General features: G+C 36.5%; 1 protein-coding gene across 3 annotated transcripts; it reads right to left on the reverse strand.

Annotated features, from left to right (window-relative positions):
- Positions 1-1,199: 1,199 nt before the first annotated feature.
- LOC139144307 (WD repeat-containing protein 25-like) lies at positions 1,200-17,264 on the reverse strand. 3 transcript variants are annotated; one of them, XM_070715001.1, is made up of 6 exons: positions 16,909-17,047; positions 15,919-16,414; positions 13,209-13,339; positions 6,484-6,654; positions 3,517-3,657; positions 1,638-1,993 (listed from the first exon to the last, which is right to left on the reverse strand). In XM_070715001.1, exons 1-6 carry the CDS (start codon positions 16,960-16,962, stop codon positions 1,772-1,774), a joined length of 1,215 nt encoding a protein of 404 aa, XP_070571102.1. In that variant the 5' UTR covers positions 16,963-17,047; the 3' UTR covers positions 1,638-1,771. The 3 variants fall into 3 exon arrangements, with proteins under 3 accessions (XP_070571099.1, XP_070571102.1, XP_070571101.1); XM_070714998.1 differs by having other exon boundaries at positions 1,200-1,993; positions 15,919-17,264; XM_070715000.1 differs by lacking the exon at positions 6,484-6,654 and having other exon boundaries at positions 15,919-17,164.
- Between the last annotated feature and the right edge of the window lie 37 nt (positions 17,265-17,301).

Consider the following 17,301-nt stretch of genomic DNA (forward strand, 5'->3'; position numbering starts at 1 on the left):
CAGTGTGTTAACTGCCCCCCCCCCCCCATGACTCCAATAAAAATTTCCTTAGCACAAAACCCCTGGTGTGCCTTTAAAGGTGCCCTCGTCAATCCCTGGTTCTTGCATTAGCGAATGTGTCAACAGCCCATTAACAGTTTGTCATTCTTTTGTTTTCCATTGAATATTTCATCAAGTAAATAATATTTATATTAGATAAATCTGATAATTGAGCGGGGGCTTTAACACAGATAGTCACACAATAATCATACATAACCAAGCCAGTACCTTGCCTCCATTTTAATGATGATTATTTTGCTTCTGGGCCATAGGTTTAAACCCCTAACTATTGTATAACACCTAACTGTGCTGTGTTCCAGTACTGTGTATCGAGGTCCACTTCATCCATAGTTTCATGGTTCAAAAGAGTACATTGTATAGGTGTAATCTGTCAAACATGTAACAAGCCACAATAGCTTAACAAAGCAACTTATACTTTTTATTGTGATTTCATAATTTACATACAAACAAAAGGTCTCAGGCATAGAACTTAAAAGACGATATAAATCAATCTTTGCTTTTAAGACATTATTTTAGAAATCAAGAATTTTTATTGCTGGAAGTTGGAAGTTGGTTTTCAAAACTTAACATTTCTGATTACCTCTTACAAGTGCAAAAAGAAATTCTGAAAAACCAAAAACAAATGTGTACAATTCATAAGTCTTCAGTGGAGAACTTCACTCTATAATGAAGTGATTAAATATTATATATATATATATATATATATATATATATATATATATATATATATATATATATATATATATATATATATATATATATATATATATATATATATATATATATATATATATATATATATATATATATATATACTGAGAGTCTAGGAACTTGTAGTTGTAACTCTACAGGCTGTTTCATGCACTAAGCAATCATCAGGAGTCTGATGATTGCTTAGCGCATGAAACAGCCTGTAGAGTTACAACTACAAGTTCCTAGATTCTCAGTATTACCGCCCTGCAGAAATGCATTGAGCACTATACTTTGCCTGCATTGACAAGCAAACAATTTTCGCATAATATATATATATATATATATATATATATATATATATATATATATATATATATATATATATATATATATATATATATATATATATATATATATATATATATATATATATATATATATATATATATATATATATATATATATATAGATATATATATATGACAAATTGAGAACATGAAATGAACTACAAATACATGTACTATAAGGTCTGTTATCATAGAAGCAGTGGTTGAGTACAATACAATGTTGTACAAAATGTTTAGTTATTTGTGCTTGCTTTAACATACTTTCTGAAGTGTTTTATTGTATTATATTGTATTCACATTTCAACTACAACTCTACAGAATATCATAATCCAATTTCTCACAGAATCTACAAAACTCCACCATAACCTAGAAGACATACATACATGTATGTCTTGCATGAGTCATGCACATTAATGATACTGCTGAACATGTCCTGTATCGGGATAATTAAGTACTGATATAAATCTATATTTTTATCTGTGTTGATGTAAGTTTGTCATGAAAGGAGCTGGATCAATACTCAAAGGAATGCCTGTAGTTTGTAAATTTACTCTGTTGTATTTCTGGGAAAAGATTTCAACAACAAAATCTTCTATGGCAAATTCAAGATTAGAATGCATATAGTAAAACATCATGGTCACTGAGCTACAAAATTAATGTAGATTAGATTCCTACTGCCAAAGTGAAATAACACCTCCCCAGCTGCATGATGCTAACAGAGTTGTAGAAATAGGATGTACTGCTACATCAATACAAACATCTTGGTGAGAAGACATCACATGAATTCTCCTTGCTGATTTATAATCATAAAAATGAATCTTCCCATCAGCACTACCAGTTATTACAACATTTCCATCAGCAGATATGTCACATCCAATGGAATAACCTGAAACCTGCAACAAATAGTACTATTGTTATCCTAATATTTCAATCTTGATAAATGCCTAGATATTGCTTTGAAATAAACACTGCTGATGATAGGCTTCATGGATGACATTGTATACAACAAAACCGTGTTGCTAGGTGATACTGTATACAACAGAACTGTGTTGCTAGGTGATATTGTATACAAGTTGCTAGGACAGCAGACAAGCCTGTCCTGTAATCTTGTGTATTTATCAAAAAGTTTCAGAGCAGCAGATTTTTACAAGAAAATTGAACAATAGATAAGAACAAAATTCTCAAAAATGTTAAAATGAGAATTTTACACAAACTTTCACATAATATAGTGTAATGACAACATTCCTTATAAAAGGTAAATAATGAATTTGAAAGGGGTATTACTGGCGGGATACAGATGACGCGACCCCTAAAATTTTTGCATATACTATGTTTCATTACCGTTTAAAGAAACCATACAAGGTATTCCTCATTGCTGTTGGATTAACACATTAAGCCAGAGATACAGACTTTAAAAGAAATTTGAGAAAAAGAGAACAAACCATTCCGAAAAATTTTATGCACAAATTTTATGCAAATTTTCACATTTCATAAAGAGGACATTCCCATCAAGTACACATCGACTTTCAAAGGTAGTAGTATTAGAGGAAACAATTTGACCATAAATGAAAGAAATTGAATGTGCAGATTTTTCTCTAATTTTCATGACACTTAATAATTATCAGTTATAAGTATGTGAAAAAAATGATGTGTGAGTGACTTCAAATGACAATATCAGTCAAAAAAGTTGTACAGTGCAAACATTCTCATCAACTGACAAACCAAAGTTTGGTCATCCTGAGTGACCTGTACAGAAAGTATGAAAGATTTCTGCGAAGTGGTTTCTGATAAAAGCAAAGTTGACAAAGGAAGACGGATACCATGTTCAACCAACATACAAATTTGCAGATATCAAAAACAAACAAGATCTACAAATATCTACCTACTGTACCTACATACTAAATGTCAGCCAATGGGATGAGCAGTTAACAATTTTTTTTTATTTTTTGACCATTTTCATATTATTTGGGCTCATTTGCATATTTTGAGAGTTGTTCATTTGAATGAATTCACATTTTGACCCCATTACAAACAAACAAACCCAATTTTGCTGCTTGAATGCTGAGGTTTGCAAGTGTTTGTTGAAAAGGTTGGACATATAAATGTAAATGTGCATACATATACGGTACATAACAGATGCCACTTGAAGCATGCCTATACAGACAGCTTCTATTGCCATAGTCATACAGCATTATGGGTAAAAAAATCAAGGCCAACATACTCATCACTTCACTTTAAATTTCCACAGATCAAAGTCCTTTACTTCACATTTTTTTATAATGTTACAAAATACAAGGGAAAAGCTCTATTCACACATGCTTGTCCTCAATGTTTTTGTACCATATTGATCTTCATTGGGTTACTTCTAGTTGAAATACAACAACCAATATCGCTATAAGTGACTTGCCATACTTACACTATGCCCTTCACACCGTTTAGTTTTCATCATCTTATATGGCTTGACTGCTGAGAAGTACCCAATATAGTCACCATTGGTTTGTGCAAGAAAAACATCTTCATGTGGGTGAGATATCAAAGTTGGACAAGTGTACTTTTCCTGTGGATAAAAATTTGTTTTATTATCAAACATACTCATCATGAAATTTTCTCAGTGCAACAACATTGACGTAGCTTTCCACCTTTGCAACGACTTATTTTCGAACATGAATTTTGCCATCTAGTTATGTATTTTTATACAAGTATTATATTATCACCTGAAAGCTATTTCCATGAAATTTTTTGTTTGATCAAGAAAATTAATGGTCAATTAATTTTTATGAAGACTTCAATGAAAGTGTGAAGACATTGGGTAAACTGATGTAAAAAGCTTACGTCAGAGTGGAAGGGGCTATTGTCTTGGTGTCAATGAGTAATTACACTTCAGGATACTGGCTACAAAAAAGTGTCTCAGGTTTTTGAAAAAGGCCTTAGTTTTTTCATAGACCCTCCAAGATTTTTGGAGGGTCTATGGTTTTTTCAGTGTTGAATCAAAGTTTATCAACCGATTAATCTCATAATGCTGACTAGTTTAGCAGTGATGACTAAATATCTCAGTAAGAACCTGAGACACTTTTTGAGAGGCAATCTATTTGACAGACATCTGTGAAAATCTGGTGAACTTCCGTTCATGCGTTAAACTCTTTAAAGTCAAACTTTTGAGCGTGCTGCAATGTGACAAAATGTTGAACTGATAAAAAGGGATTTAGTAAATTGGTTCAGTTTTTCTTTTTATTTTAGATTGGCCATAAACAATGTACTCAACAGATAAAACACCAAAACAAGAGAATGAAATCAATTATTCCATCCAAACAGTATATTCACTCCTTGAAATCAGTGTCAATGGTCAAAATGAGGCTAAGAAGGGTGATTTTCAGAAGAGATGTTCCCTCGCAGAGCACAATGTACACAGTGCTGATGACTATAGACAGTAGAGGGGGAGACTTCCCCCCCCCCCCACTGTCTATGTGATGACTCAACAAACATATGGAGAGTGCCTGGGAAGGGATTATGCATAATATGTTGATGGATTAGCAACAACATTGAGACAGAGCATAAACTGTTCCACCTAACTGTCGCGACTGCTACAGCATCTCGATGCCAGCTACACGAGCGTAACAACAATGTAATTTTTATGTCAGCATTCAATTTCAGAATGGGTTCACAGCCAAGGAAGGCTCTGATCAAGCGATCCCAATAATGAGTGACATAGCGAATACAATATTGGCTGACAACAAAAGAAAATATCTGTTTCTGTGATCATGAGGGTAAAGACCTCCATGCTGTGATTCAGCGAGCTGCCATTTCTTTTTTTGAACTTTACGTGCCTTGAAAACCAATTGACACAACTCAACTACAAACATTTCTGAGACGATAGTTTGCCTTTGCTATTTACAACGTTTCTATGGTGAAAACCATTTCTGGAGTCATTTTGGCTGAAATTAACCAACCCCCAGTCAGCAACAACAAAGTCAAAGGAAAGAATTTGAGAAAACTTTAACATTTAAACACAAGAGCTGTTCCAAAAAAAAATGTGTTATCGGTATCATTACAGGTGCAACAAGTCTCCCTACTTTCCGTCACATTATTCTGTATGGCTGAGGACACAATCTGTGGCAAATTTTACAAAAATGCTATCTCCTCTCTCAATTATGCATAATTTTTAAAATCATTTAACATGAGAATTGAGAAAAATGGTGTGCATAAAAGTACGTTTTCAAAATTCTGATAAATAGTCTGTGAATTTGTCTACACATGGGAGACCTGGTAGACTTCACTGAGGAATCTCCGAGGATACAAATCGTAATGAATTATGGGAAATGTACAGTACTGTGTGCTCTGGCTCCTCTGCTACTAAATGAAAGGAAGGATGCATGCATCTAAAGCATTTATAAATGAACAAAATCAGATAAATTTCATACATGTACTTCTTATTGTCAAGGGAGATGAAGCCATTTGCATACACTGGGTGGGGGTTTTGAATTCTTATAACATTGCTTTGACCATATGATCAATTGAATAATCATGAGCATTTTCATGACATATGCATAGAGGGGTCAAAATTGTCGTACAGGAAGCACATTTTGAAACATATGCATTCTCTGACAAGAACCAGTACATTTTTTCAGTTTATTTTGACTCAAGTTTACCCTGTTGTCACTACATAGTTACAGACATCATATGGAAGATTCAATGACAATGAACGCCTGAAACATGACAAAAATTATGGGATTCTGGGACCAAACACACCATGTCCAATCAGTAGCGTAGCTTTTTTACCCTTGCATAGATTTACAATAATCCGTCTTCTATAGGGGAAGTTCCTGTTTACATACAATACTGAAATCCATAGCAAGTTGAGATTGTAAATCTCTTTCTGATTGGTCAGCTGTTCTGGCCAATGCCTAAGATTTGACTGCTACCTTGGCAGTGGTTCAGGTGGTTCAGGTGTAGTGAGGAGACTAGCAGTTATACATGGCAAAGAACAAACAAAGTTGGATATGTTGCCACAACTACATCTGATTTCAATCCGACTGAACACTGACTAAAGTCTGTAGATGGTGGTCAGCTAATTAAAATTTATGATCATTAACATTTATAATATTTTATAAACTCAAAAGAGCTTATTTTTCTAAATCAATGAACACAGATTTACAACAGTAACATGAAGGAAATCCTATGCTTTTTGAATGTGACTCAAATTTTCCACACCAATACCCCTGACACATTCAGATACTAAAACCATGATGATAGTGTTGACTCCCAAGAGTGATAGAAAAAGATTCTGGTTAAAAAATATGTTAATATGCAGAACATTAAGCTATTTACAAATGAATGCTGACAAAACTGTTATGAGGTATGTATTACACCCTGACTGAATACTTACATGATATATTTGATTTGACAAGATAGCTGATGTTCTGACATCCCATGCAATAAGTGTTTTGTCTGATGAATCTTTTGAAACAATATCTGTGGAGCAAACAAATGTTGACCCACCACTTAGGAAAAGGAGATCCAACACTTGACCAAACTGACCACGGTATTCCTTGATTACCTATAATAAAGAAAATGACCTTGTACGCATGTCACTAAGTCTGAGGAACAAGGGTTTAAGACTTTTAACTATCAACAGGTCTAAAAAATCACAATGAAATACTGTACATATACTGATATTAACAGCTCTTTAACTGCTTCCATAATGCAGTGTGTGCTAAGGTATACATAGTGTACACTGCTCATAGAACTGTTTAGCCATAGGGTATACATAGTGTACCCTGCTCATAGAACTGTTTAGCCATAGGGTATACACAGGGTATGTTACTCATAGAACACATTGGCAGCTTACACCTTGACCTACCACTGTAAAAACCCTATCAATTCGCCCAGAAAAAAATAATTACAGTGTTAAATAGTTGAATTATTAGAAAATTAACGAAGCCAAAATAATTTTAGTGGTTGAATTATTAGGGATTTCAACTTTTTTGACAGTTCATAAGTAATATGTTTACTATCTTGGATTATTGAAACAATTAAAAGTGATGTTCCTGACATTCTGTGCTATACTTTGTATTGTTCTGTGTATTTTCTCGAAAATAAAATGTTTGAAACAGTTTGTCAATTGGTCGAATTATTAGAGATTGAGAGAGTTCGAATTTGCATCTGTGGTTGAATTGATAAGGGTAAAATGAAATCACACTCTGAGAAAAAAAATAGGGTGGTAGAATTAATAGAATGGTCAAAGGCGCATTTGTATTTTCATTGCCGATGGATGCAAAATACACAAGTCATTTTTGGACATTGTGAATCGATGTCATTCTTGATACAGCCACACATAGTCCCTCCACAAAAATGCTAAAAGGTCACTAGTTGATTACCAATATCACCTACTCCTGTGTTGTGTCATAATTAGTGGTTATTACCCAATGTCACATGTTCCTGTGATGCAACAGCAGGAGTGTCATTTGTGCTGCGTCAGACAAAAGACAAACATGAAATGAAGTGTTTGTCACAGCAAAAATGACATGAATGCTGATACAACACACAGAACAGGTGATGTTGGGTAATAACTAATTTATCACATACCCATGCCCAGAATTCTACAAATGATAGGAAAAACATTAAATTTTGAAGCTTTAGTTTTATGCCGTTTATACACAGGCCATTAAAACGCCTCTGAAACGGTTCTGGGCCAATACTGGCACAGAAAGTTATGTGTGGACACTCCCAAGTGGTTCTGAAGCGTTTCAGATTTGAGACGGTTTAGTCAGCCCGACCTGAGCCGTTGTAGGGATTAACTCTATCTGCAAATCGCTGTGTGGACGGACCGAGCCACTTCAGAGGCGTTTCAAACGCCCTCACGCGACAGGTATTTGTAACATAAACAAACAACAATCAACATACAATATTCACTTTGGTCATGGCTGCCGAACACAGCTCTACATCTCGTGGAAATAACTGGTCTGACGACGAAATAAGCTTGCTAATCTGAGTCTGGGTAGACGAAAGCGTTCAAAGAATGATAGAGAACATGTCGCCACAGCCTCGTGTACAAAAAATTGCAGAAAAAGCTCTACAGAGAGGTTATAACCGGACAGCAGATCAGTGCCACTGCAAGCTCAAGGCACTGAAGCTAAAATCTACAAACTACAAAAATACAAAGAAGTTGTCGACAGCAACAGACCATGAAGGCGTGACTTTGCACAATTTTTAATGTCGGATATTTACAATCTAGTATCGCAGTTTGACATATCGACGATTTCGGGACTAATATCGAGACGATACTAGAATGAACTGCGGTTGTCCCATGGGAAGCCGCATCTATGAAATCACCGATATTTACCAGCAATTTGGGGACTCTAATATCGATAATATGACAGAACCCCATGGACGATACTAGATTCATTCAAATCGCGCGTAAATATCCGATATATAGATTTCACCGTCTTACAGTTCTGGTGAAACCCGATTTCAAGGACTGACTCTGGCTTCGATACTAGACGATACTAGATTCTGTCAAATCGCGGGTAAATATCCGATATATATCGGAGATTTTACCACCTTAAAGTTCTGGCCAGACCCGACTACCAAGGACTGACTCTAGCTGCGATACTGGACGATACTAGATTCTGTCAAATCGCGGGTAAATATCCTATATATATCGGAGATTTCACCACCTTACAGTTCTGGCCAAACCCAATTCCAAGGACTGACTCTAACTTCAATACTAGACGATACTAGATTCTGTCAAATCGCGGGTAAATATTTGATATATATCGGAGACTTCATCACCTTACAGTTCTGGCCAGACCCGACTTCCAAGGACTGACTCTAGCTTCGATACTAGATGATACTGGATTCATTCAAATCGCGCGTAATGATGCGATATATCGGAGATTTCACCACCTTGCAGTTCTGGTCAAACCCGACTTCCAAGGACTGACTCTAGCTTCGATAATAGACGATACTAGATTCATTCAAATCGTGCGTAAATATCCAATATATATCGGAGATTTCACCACCTTAAAAGTTCTGGTCAAACCCGACTTCCAAGGACTGACTCTTTCTTTTATACTAGACGATACTTGATTCTGTCAAATCGCACTATATCCGATATATATCGGAGATTTCAGCCCTTTATAGATCTAGCTAAGCCAATCTAACTTCGATATTGTATACTAGTAGCCGTAAATATCGGATATCATATAAAAGTGCAATGTCGCCGTGTTCTCCAACAGACGGACCGGCAGAATATCGATGCCTTTCTTCGAATAACTGTCTCAGATCCTCGGTAATCGGCCGTCTGTCAATCCCAGTAGAAACACCAACAGAATACATGTTAGCTATGCTAAACATTATTTTCAAAAACAACACATTCGAATTTAACAACGAATTCTACAAACAAACATATGGGTGTGCCATCGTCACCCGAGATTGCCGATCGACATCACCTTTCACAAATTACAACTGAAAATCATATGTGAACACACAACAAAAATATCACTATGGTGTAGATTCAGAGACGATATTTTCCTAATCTTAATTTAAACGGAGCACGAACTCCACGAATTTATAACAGTAATTTAAAAAATGCATCCTACTTTCAAATTTTCGTATGAAAGTTCTTCACACGAAATAACATATCTTGATCTAGTCATTTACAAAGGTCAACGATACAACAACGAAAACATACTAGACACTAGAACGCACACAAAACAACACATACATTCCAGTTCTTACACAGAAAATCATGTCATCCAAAATCAACCTTCAAGGGCCTGATCAAAGGCGAAACATTAAGGTACATGAGGACATGTAACAACAAAGAGGACTTTAACAACAGAGTCAAAACATTTAATGAAAAATTGCTACAACGAGGATATTCACAACAAGAAATATCGAACATCAATGCGCAAACAAATTACGCAACACGAAGAAACACAAACACAAACAAACAAACACACAACAACAACACTAATAAAGTGATATTTTCTACCACACATCACGCATAGTGCAACACTATTTGTAGTCCACATAATCCAAATATCAAAACAAAAGACATCAAACAAGCACTCCTGAAGAACAAGGAAGAAATAGAAAAAGACCAAACACTAAATAATTATTCACGATGAAACTGATCATCGCATACAAAAGAAATCCAAACATTGGCGACACGCTCATAAATGTACAAGTATACAATCTTTCAGAAAAGACCGAACAAAATGAAACACGATCAACTGACTCGAATATAAATATTCTAGCCTCCTTACTGGACGAACAAAACACTGACAATGATTAAGCCACAAACAGTGAAACAAAAATCCATGGGGAGAAAATATCAAAAAAGCGACTGAGGAAGAACCACACTGGTTTCGAAATTCAGATCATTAAAGCGACGATGACTCGGTCTGGACCGAATATGCAGCAGGTAAAAAAACAGAAGACAAGCCAGTACCACGTCGTTCATTTCAGCCATCTAGTTACAATGCCGTATGCTTGGTCATACACACCTTTTGAACTCGAGAGGGCGCATTAAGACGTCTTAAACACCAAACAATGGCTTGATTTTGTGAGTGTGGACACAAGCTGACTCAAACTATTAATCCCCTGTGTTTACAAATTACAAATAGTGTTGCAGAAGCGTTTCAATTTTTACCTGTCTGAACGTAGCATTAGTTTTATTTCACTGTGCACATGAATATCAAAATATTTGTGTACAGGTTTCATTCATAAACCATACGAAGTCGTTAACACCACGCCTGACAAATCCTCAATATCTCAATAAACACAAAGAAAAAAGATATCGAGATTCAAAAATAGTCAAGTTTTGAAGGTACACTATGTTATTACAATCATTAACAATCAAACACTCTCCTCTGCTTTATATCTCTCCTGATTCTGATCACAATCCATCGTCATACAGAGCGGAGAGAGGTGGCCATTTTGTTTGTTTACACTGAGAGTTGCCAGCAGGTGTCATGCACGCAACATTGCTGTCATGCCACGCACTCACTACTTGTTCGGAGGTTGAATGTGCCGTGGGAAAAAGTAAAATATTTGCCAGAGCCTTTCAAAAAAATTACCACAACTTCAATGGAATATTAAAGTACAGGATAACATTACAGGATTCAACATATTATAACCTTTTAGGCTAACCTAGCTACCTGACATATCCTCGTTCCTCAAAGCTGTTCAAATTTTTAAGTCTGCAACATCATATCGTAAGCAGAGAGTGACAGCCATCTTGTTTGTTTACATTGTGTAACAGCCTTGAATTTGTTATCCGATTGACCAGCCAAATAGCATACATTTCATCATCAACCAATGACACCATTGATATTTGTTCTTTCAATCAGCTGAACATATTGACTCATTGTATAGATTTTTACACATTCAGAGAACCAATAGGAAACAGGCATTAATTTATTGTCACCCATTGAAAGCTAACATGTCAGTATTGTGTGGTTTGTTCTTAGCAGCACGTGGTTTGCCACTTGAAAGCGATGGCGCGTACTATGAATTCAGTCTATTTCTGTAGCCGAAGAGCAACAGAACCTAGAAGACTGATGATGTTATACACTTTTTCAGGTTAGTTGAACATGCAAGCTTTACTTGACAAACAACTACTTTCTATACACCAGTGAAATGCGTTTGCAATATGAGTAGAATTGTCGCCTAAAACTTACAAATAGTATACATGTAATTTTTTTCCAAGTGTAGTTTATTGTATCTTAGCCTATGTAACATAAACTTGTGATTTGGCGTCTATTCCTATGGCCAGACCTGCAACAGAAACTAGAAGACTGATGATGTCATACATTTTTTTGGCGTTATAAAAGCAGATTTGGTGAAATTCAGTTAATCGTGTGTATTGTAAATTCCTGATGGTGAGAACCGTGACATTTGGTGTAGTTGGCAGGATTGGCAACTCCTAGTCACCACTAGAAGTTTTGATGGAGTAGTGAGACCAAACCATGCTGAACTGTTTGTGTGCACAACGCCTATAACGAGGACGAAGAGTTCGCCAAACAGGCGTTTCTCGTGTCAGTGTTCTGAACCACTTAGACAGTAGGTAGCATACCAAGTTAATTTAGCTTTTAATCCCAGGAAAATCACTGCACAGATGGTGAAATTGCGATAACATATCAGCCACGATATTTTATGGTAAACAGAAATACACAGTACTAAACATCACCTACTAGGATGAGCCTGAACTACACTTGAAAGTAAACATAGTACATAAAAAATGGCTGCTGTTTCCTGCCTATGATCCACTGTTGCTGATATCAAAATTGAATGGCTCTTATGAACAAGGATATTTTGGGTGGCTATAAATACGGCAAGAATAAGCTGAATTTTGTAATGTTATCCCAAGTTCCATTGTAGTTAATGACATATTGTACTAACTTTAGCAAACAATTTATGGTTCACAAAGCAGGCGGTGGGCCAATGGTGTGACCGTGTCACCATTGCATGTGCAACATCTGTTGACATGGCAACTCCTGGTGAGAATAAACAAAATGGCTGCCACTCTCCACTCCAGTCAATGATCTGGCACAGTGAACATCACAAGGGTTTTGCATGGAAAACTTTTGTAATTACCATATTCAATCATGAGTATAGAAGTCCTGTTATTGTTACTTATGGTGTTAGGTGATGTGTGGCAGCCCTGTCATGCATGGGTGTCAGTTCAAGGAAAACGTACTCTTCATGAATGAAGAGTGTTTACATATAAATATTACCATATTTATGTATATGGCACAATAGAAACCAAACATTCAAAGTAGTTCCTGTCATTTGTAATACTCTGGACATGGGTATGTTACAAATTGGTTATTAGCCATATCAAATTTTCACTGCATTATATCACAGGAACCAGTCTCGGACTGTTTTGTTGTTTGTTTGTTTGTTTACAAATTCATATATAGCAGAATTAATAGCTAAGTTACCTTACTGGTATATTGATGATCTGTTCTATCCTGATGATATACAGGGTGTGTGCATTTTATGTATTAACATCTGCTTGAGACAAGGTGCCTGAATACTTGATATATAGCTCTGTAGCTTGCACACTACTTTCATGTGGCTATAGTTATTGATAAATTCACTTACCTTATTTATTCTGGTATCCCAACAAAGAATAGCTGATTCATAAGTTCCACTGAGGAAGACAGATGGTTGAGCTGGATTGAATTTCACACAGGTTACGTAAGCTGGATGCTGAAGACATACCACTTCTTTACCTAAAATGAATAGCATCAATGATACTTGTACTCCTATTTGATCACTAATTGTGCTACACCAAACGTGAATGCTTGTATCAATGCTAGTATAGACAATCTGTACTAGCATTGATACTATCATTGACAGATGGGAAGATTAAGAGATGATTGATATTGTGACAAAAATGTTAAAAAACTTAAATCTGCTTTCAACAAAATTTCATCGTCCAATAGCAAATAGTTTCTAAGAATCAGATTTTTGAACAATATTTAGGTTTATTTTGATTTTCTATCCATTTGCATAATGATGATGTAATCAACTTGGCTTGAACCAGCTTAGATCTGCAGCACAGTAGAACTATAGTGAAACCTGTCTAAACTGAACCCTGTTTAAACTGGAAACTTGTATAAACTGAACCCTTTTCCCAGTCCAATAGAACTCTATGGTAAAAGGACCTCTTAACCGAACACTTCTCCAAACCGAACAATTTTCTCAGTCCCTTTAGGGTTCGGTTTCTACAGGTTTTACTGTATTTCAAAAAATTACAAAGGTCTATCTTTTGGCCGGTTTGGTGTTTAAATATGTTATCATTTCTGCATTTATTTGGTACATAGCCATGAAATTAACATCTTTAAAATTTATATCGTTGACCAAAAATACATTTACACATCAAAATCTATGGGTAACTAGTGCCATCACTTCAAAGACAACTCGGTGTTTTGACAGCTATCATCCTTATAGCTTCTTTTGCCATATTGCCTTACAACGACTGGAAGCCAAAAAATCCTAATAGACTGGCCATTCAGTAGCCCTACCAGATTACCAGTGTATCAACGTATCCATCAAAGTACAATCTACTTTTATCAATTACGTGATTTATTTGCAAGTGGACAATTCACTTCAGCACTGCCACTGACCAATCTATGTTAGTATTCGTAAAGCCCCTATAGCTGTAACTCTTGAAATTTGTTGACCTGAAAAAGGCTGAAAAATTCTACAAATTTAAAGGATATAGTCTTTGACTACTGAAAATTTCAACCATTATTTTGATTTCCCGCCATTTTTAAAAACTGGTAATATTACAAAGAGCATATGATGTCCCAGTGGAAAACATTCAGCACTATGCATTATATTGGACTACTCTGTTGTTTCTGTGAAGATTCCAATGCATATATGCATGACGTACAATGTTTTTCCTTTATTTGCACAAGGGTGCCATTTCATGTTTGGGCAAACGTTAATTATTTATCTTGCTAAAAATTGCACATGCAGTCCCAGTGGGCAGTTTATTATGCTTGTATAAACACCTCTCAATGAATACATTCTCACAAACTTTATTTAGTTTGGAAGTAAAATCACAAAAATAATGCTAAAAGATACAGCTATTGGGCCTTTAAAATTGACCGATAAGAATGTTCGATAGGACTTGTTTCTATTTCATTTATTTTTTTTATTTATTCATTAATATTTTGTTTGATTGTTTATTCATTTAATATCACACAAAGGGCTAAGCCCATAAGCTCGTGCCGCCATGTAATTTCAATATATTGACTTTTCAGGGGCATATCAAAGGGTGAAATTAGGGCCATCGAGATTTTACTTCGTGAATTGTGCAATGGCGCGGCCTAGAATAAACACTGATATAGCACAGCACATATTTAAACTGCAGTTGAGTAAACCTTGACACAAGATGGCTGCAAGTGTGCAAATGACTGATGCTTATCTAATAGTGTTTTATTGCTGGGCTTCTCTTTGTATTTTTCCCTGTACAAAAGAAATGGTCCTTTTTGACTCTCTAATATAGTATACTTGCCAAACAAGGTGATGGGAGGTTTTTTTTCTCATAATGCTATAAATCCCTCCCATCCCCCCACCCTGAAGAAAATTCCCGCAAAATAAATCACCATTGCTTGCTGTAAAATTTGTTACCTGTTGTGTTTGTTTAGATCTCATCTTGCCGCTCCAGATAGGAAAACAGTGTTTGGCTCAGTTCCCTTGGTATATTGGCATATTGCTAGCTAAATTGGTGGGTAATTACCAACTCCCCCCCCCCCAAAGAATAATGGCGTCAACTGTAATACTAAAATTGAGGGGGGTTTTTGCCCAAAATGTTTACTCCATCCTTTGACTTTACTCTTGCTACCACACTAAACTTTACATTCTCTGCTTTTTGAAAATGTGTAGTATTGGGGCGTTTTGTGCATCGTTGATGAGAAACGCTGCTTTGAAAACATGTTTTTAAACACCACCTTTAACTCATTTCTTGGTCACAAAATGGTCATTAGTGGCAGAGTGTAGGAGACATGATGTTAGGGACTGGTCAGTTTCTTCGGCCTGGGGGGGGGTGGATTCATGGAGGGGGTCACCCTGTTTTTGACTTTGGTGATAGGGGGGGTCACCATGTTTTTGAAATGCCCAATAGGGGGGGTCAGTGTGTTTTTGAATTTCGACACAGGCTCATCATTGCCTAAAATGCATCGTGTCAGTCACAAATTTCATCCAGTTGCATTTTTTGGCGCGCCCTTCGTGCGCATAACTGACCAGTCCCTTAGACTCATCTCCACAAAGTGGAGGGAACGTGTGAAGCCACATGAATTACCTGTTTCAATGTGACAAAGTCTTGCAGTTTTATCATATCCACAACTGAGAACATGATCACCACTCTGACTCCACTGCACATCTCTAATACCTTTTCCATGGTACAAAAATGTCTGGACACACTTTTTTGAAGCAATGGGGTCCCATATTCTCACACTCCTGTCCATAGACGCTGATGCAAGGAGATGACTATCTTGACTATTGTTCCATCTGATGCGATTGATGGCTGAACTATGCTCAGTAAAAGTGTACATCCTTTTTTGTGGTATTCTGTAAGATTTTTTATTTAATTGTAATTCCGTCGGTGTTGGTTGTATGCGCCTGTCGAGATCAACGTCATTTGATTCAACTGTGGTATGGTAATTCTGACTATAATCTTGTTGGCCTCCTTGAGTCTTCCTTCTCTTTGACGTGTATGGTTGAAGGATAGGGACGGGGTTCTGTTGGTGGACATTTTGACCAAAGTTTGAGATAGCTGGCTGGAGATCATGTCGTGTCTGCAAAGAAAACTGTGTTCTTGTTGTATGTGTGGCTTGCCCACTTTCATGGAAACATTTTCTGTTGTCAGTTACTCGTGATATCCTGAAAGGTCTTGGTTCTCCCGCCGATTGTGTCTCATGGACACTTTTGCAATGGGAGTACTCCATGCTCTTGAATATATTCGACCTTTGAGTCTGTGTGCTGTTTCCATGATTCGGCTCGAGATTGAGTTGACAATTTTCACTCGAGAGCAAATTTGGACTAAGATCTGAGTTTACCAACGTCGTGGAGATAAACTGTTGAGAAGATCCTAAGATTGGCTCTACATTTACTTGTTGCTTGGAAGTCCTTTGTAGCTTGCATTTTGAATTTGGAGATTCACTCAGAGGTAAATTTACACGTATCTGGCAGAAGTCATTACATTTTGTACTACTACTGGTACAGAAAGCAGGAACTCCACTGCCGTCATTCCGAGTTTTCGTTTCCACTGTTTCATGTTCGCATGACTTACTTTCAAGCTGCATACCCTCATTTTCTCCACTTCTATGATATTCGTTCTCGTCATCAGAATCTGAGCTAATGTATGCTTGAAGGGCGTCCATATCCGCCCTGTCACCTCCACCGTAAGTGAAGGTCAGGAACCACTCTCGGAAGCAGAGTTCACTTCACCTGGTCAGATCGCATAACATTTCAAAGCGAACCAACGTAAACTTTAACCCTCGTTACATATACAGTACGTGATTGGTTCTTGCCTTAACCTCATTTTATACTAATACATAACATATACGGTATGCCATTGGCTCTTCCAAACTATCCTGTTTATGGACATTGCTCGGACCATGGCGGAGGTAGCTACCTCCCGGCTCCCTGCGTAATCATAGGAAATTAATATTCATGTGACCCC

The sequence above is a fragment of the Ptychodera flava genome, chromosome 11 (assembly GCF_041260155.1).
Source record: "Ptychodera flava strain L36383 chromosome 11, AS_Pfla_20210202, whole genome shotgun sequence".
NCBI classification, from domain to species: domain Eukaryota; kingdom Metazoa; phylum Hemichordata; class Enteropneusta; family Ptychoderidae; genus Ptychodera; species Ptychodera flava.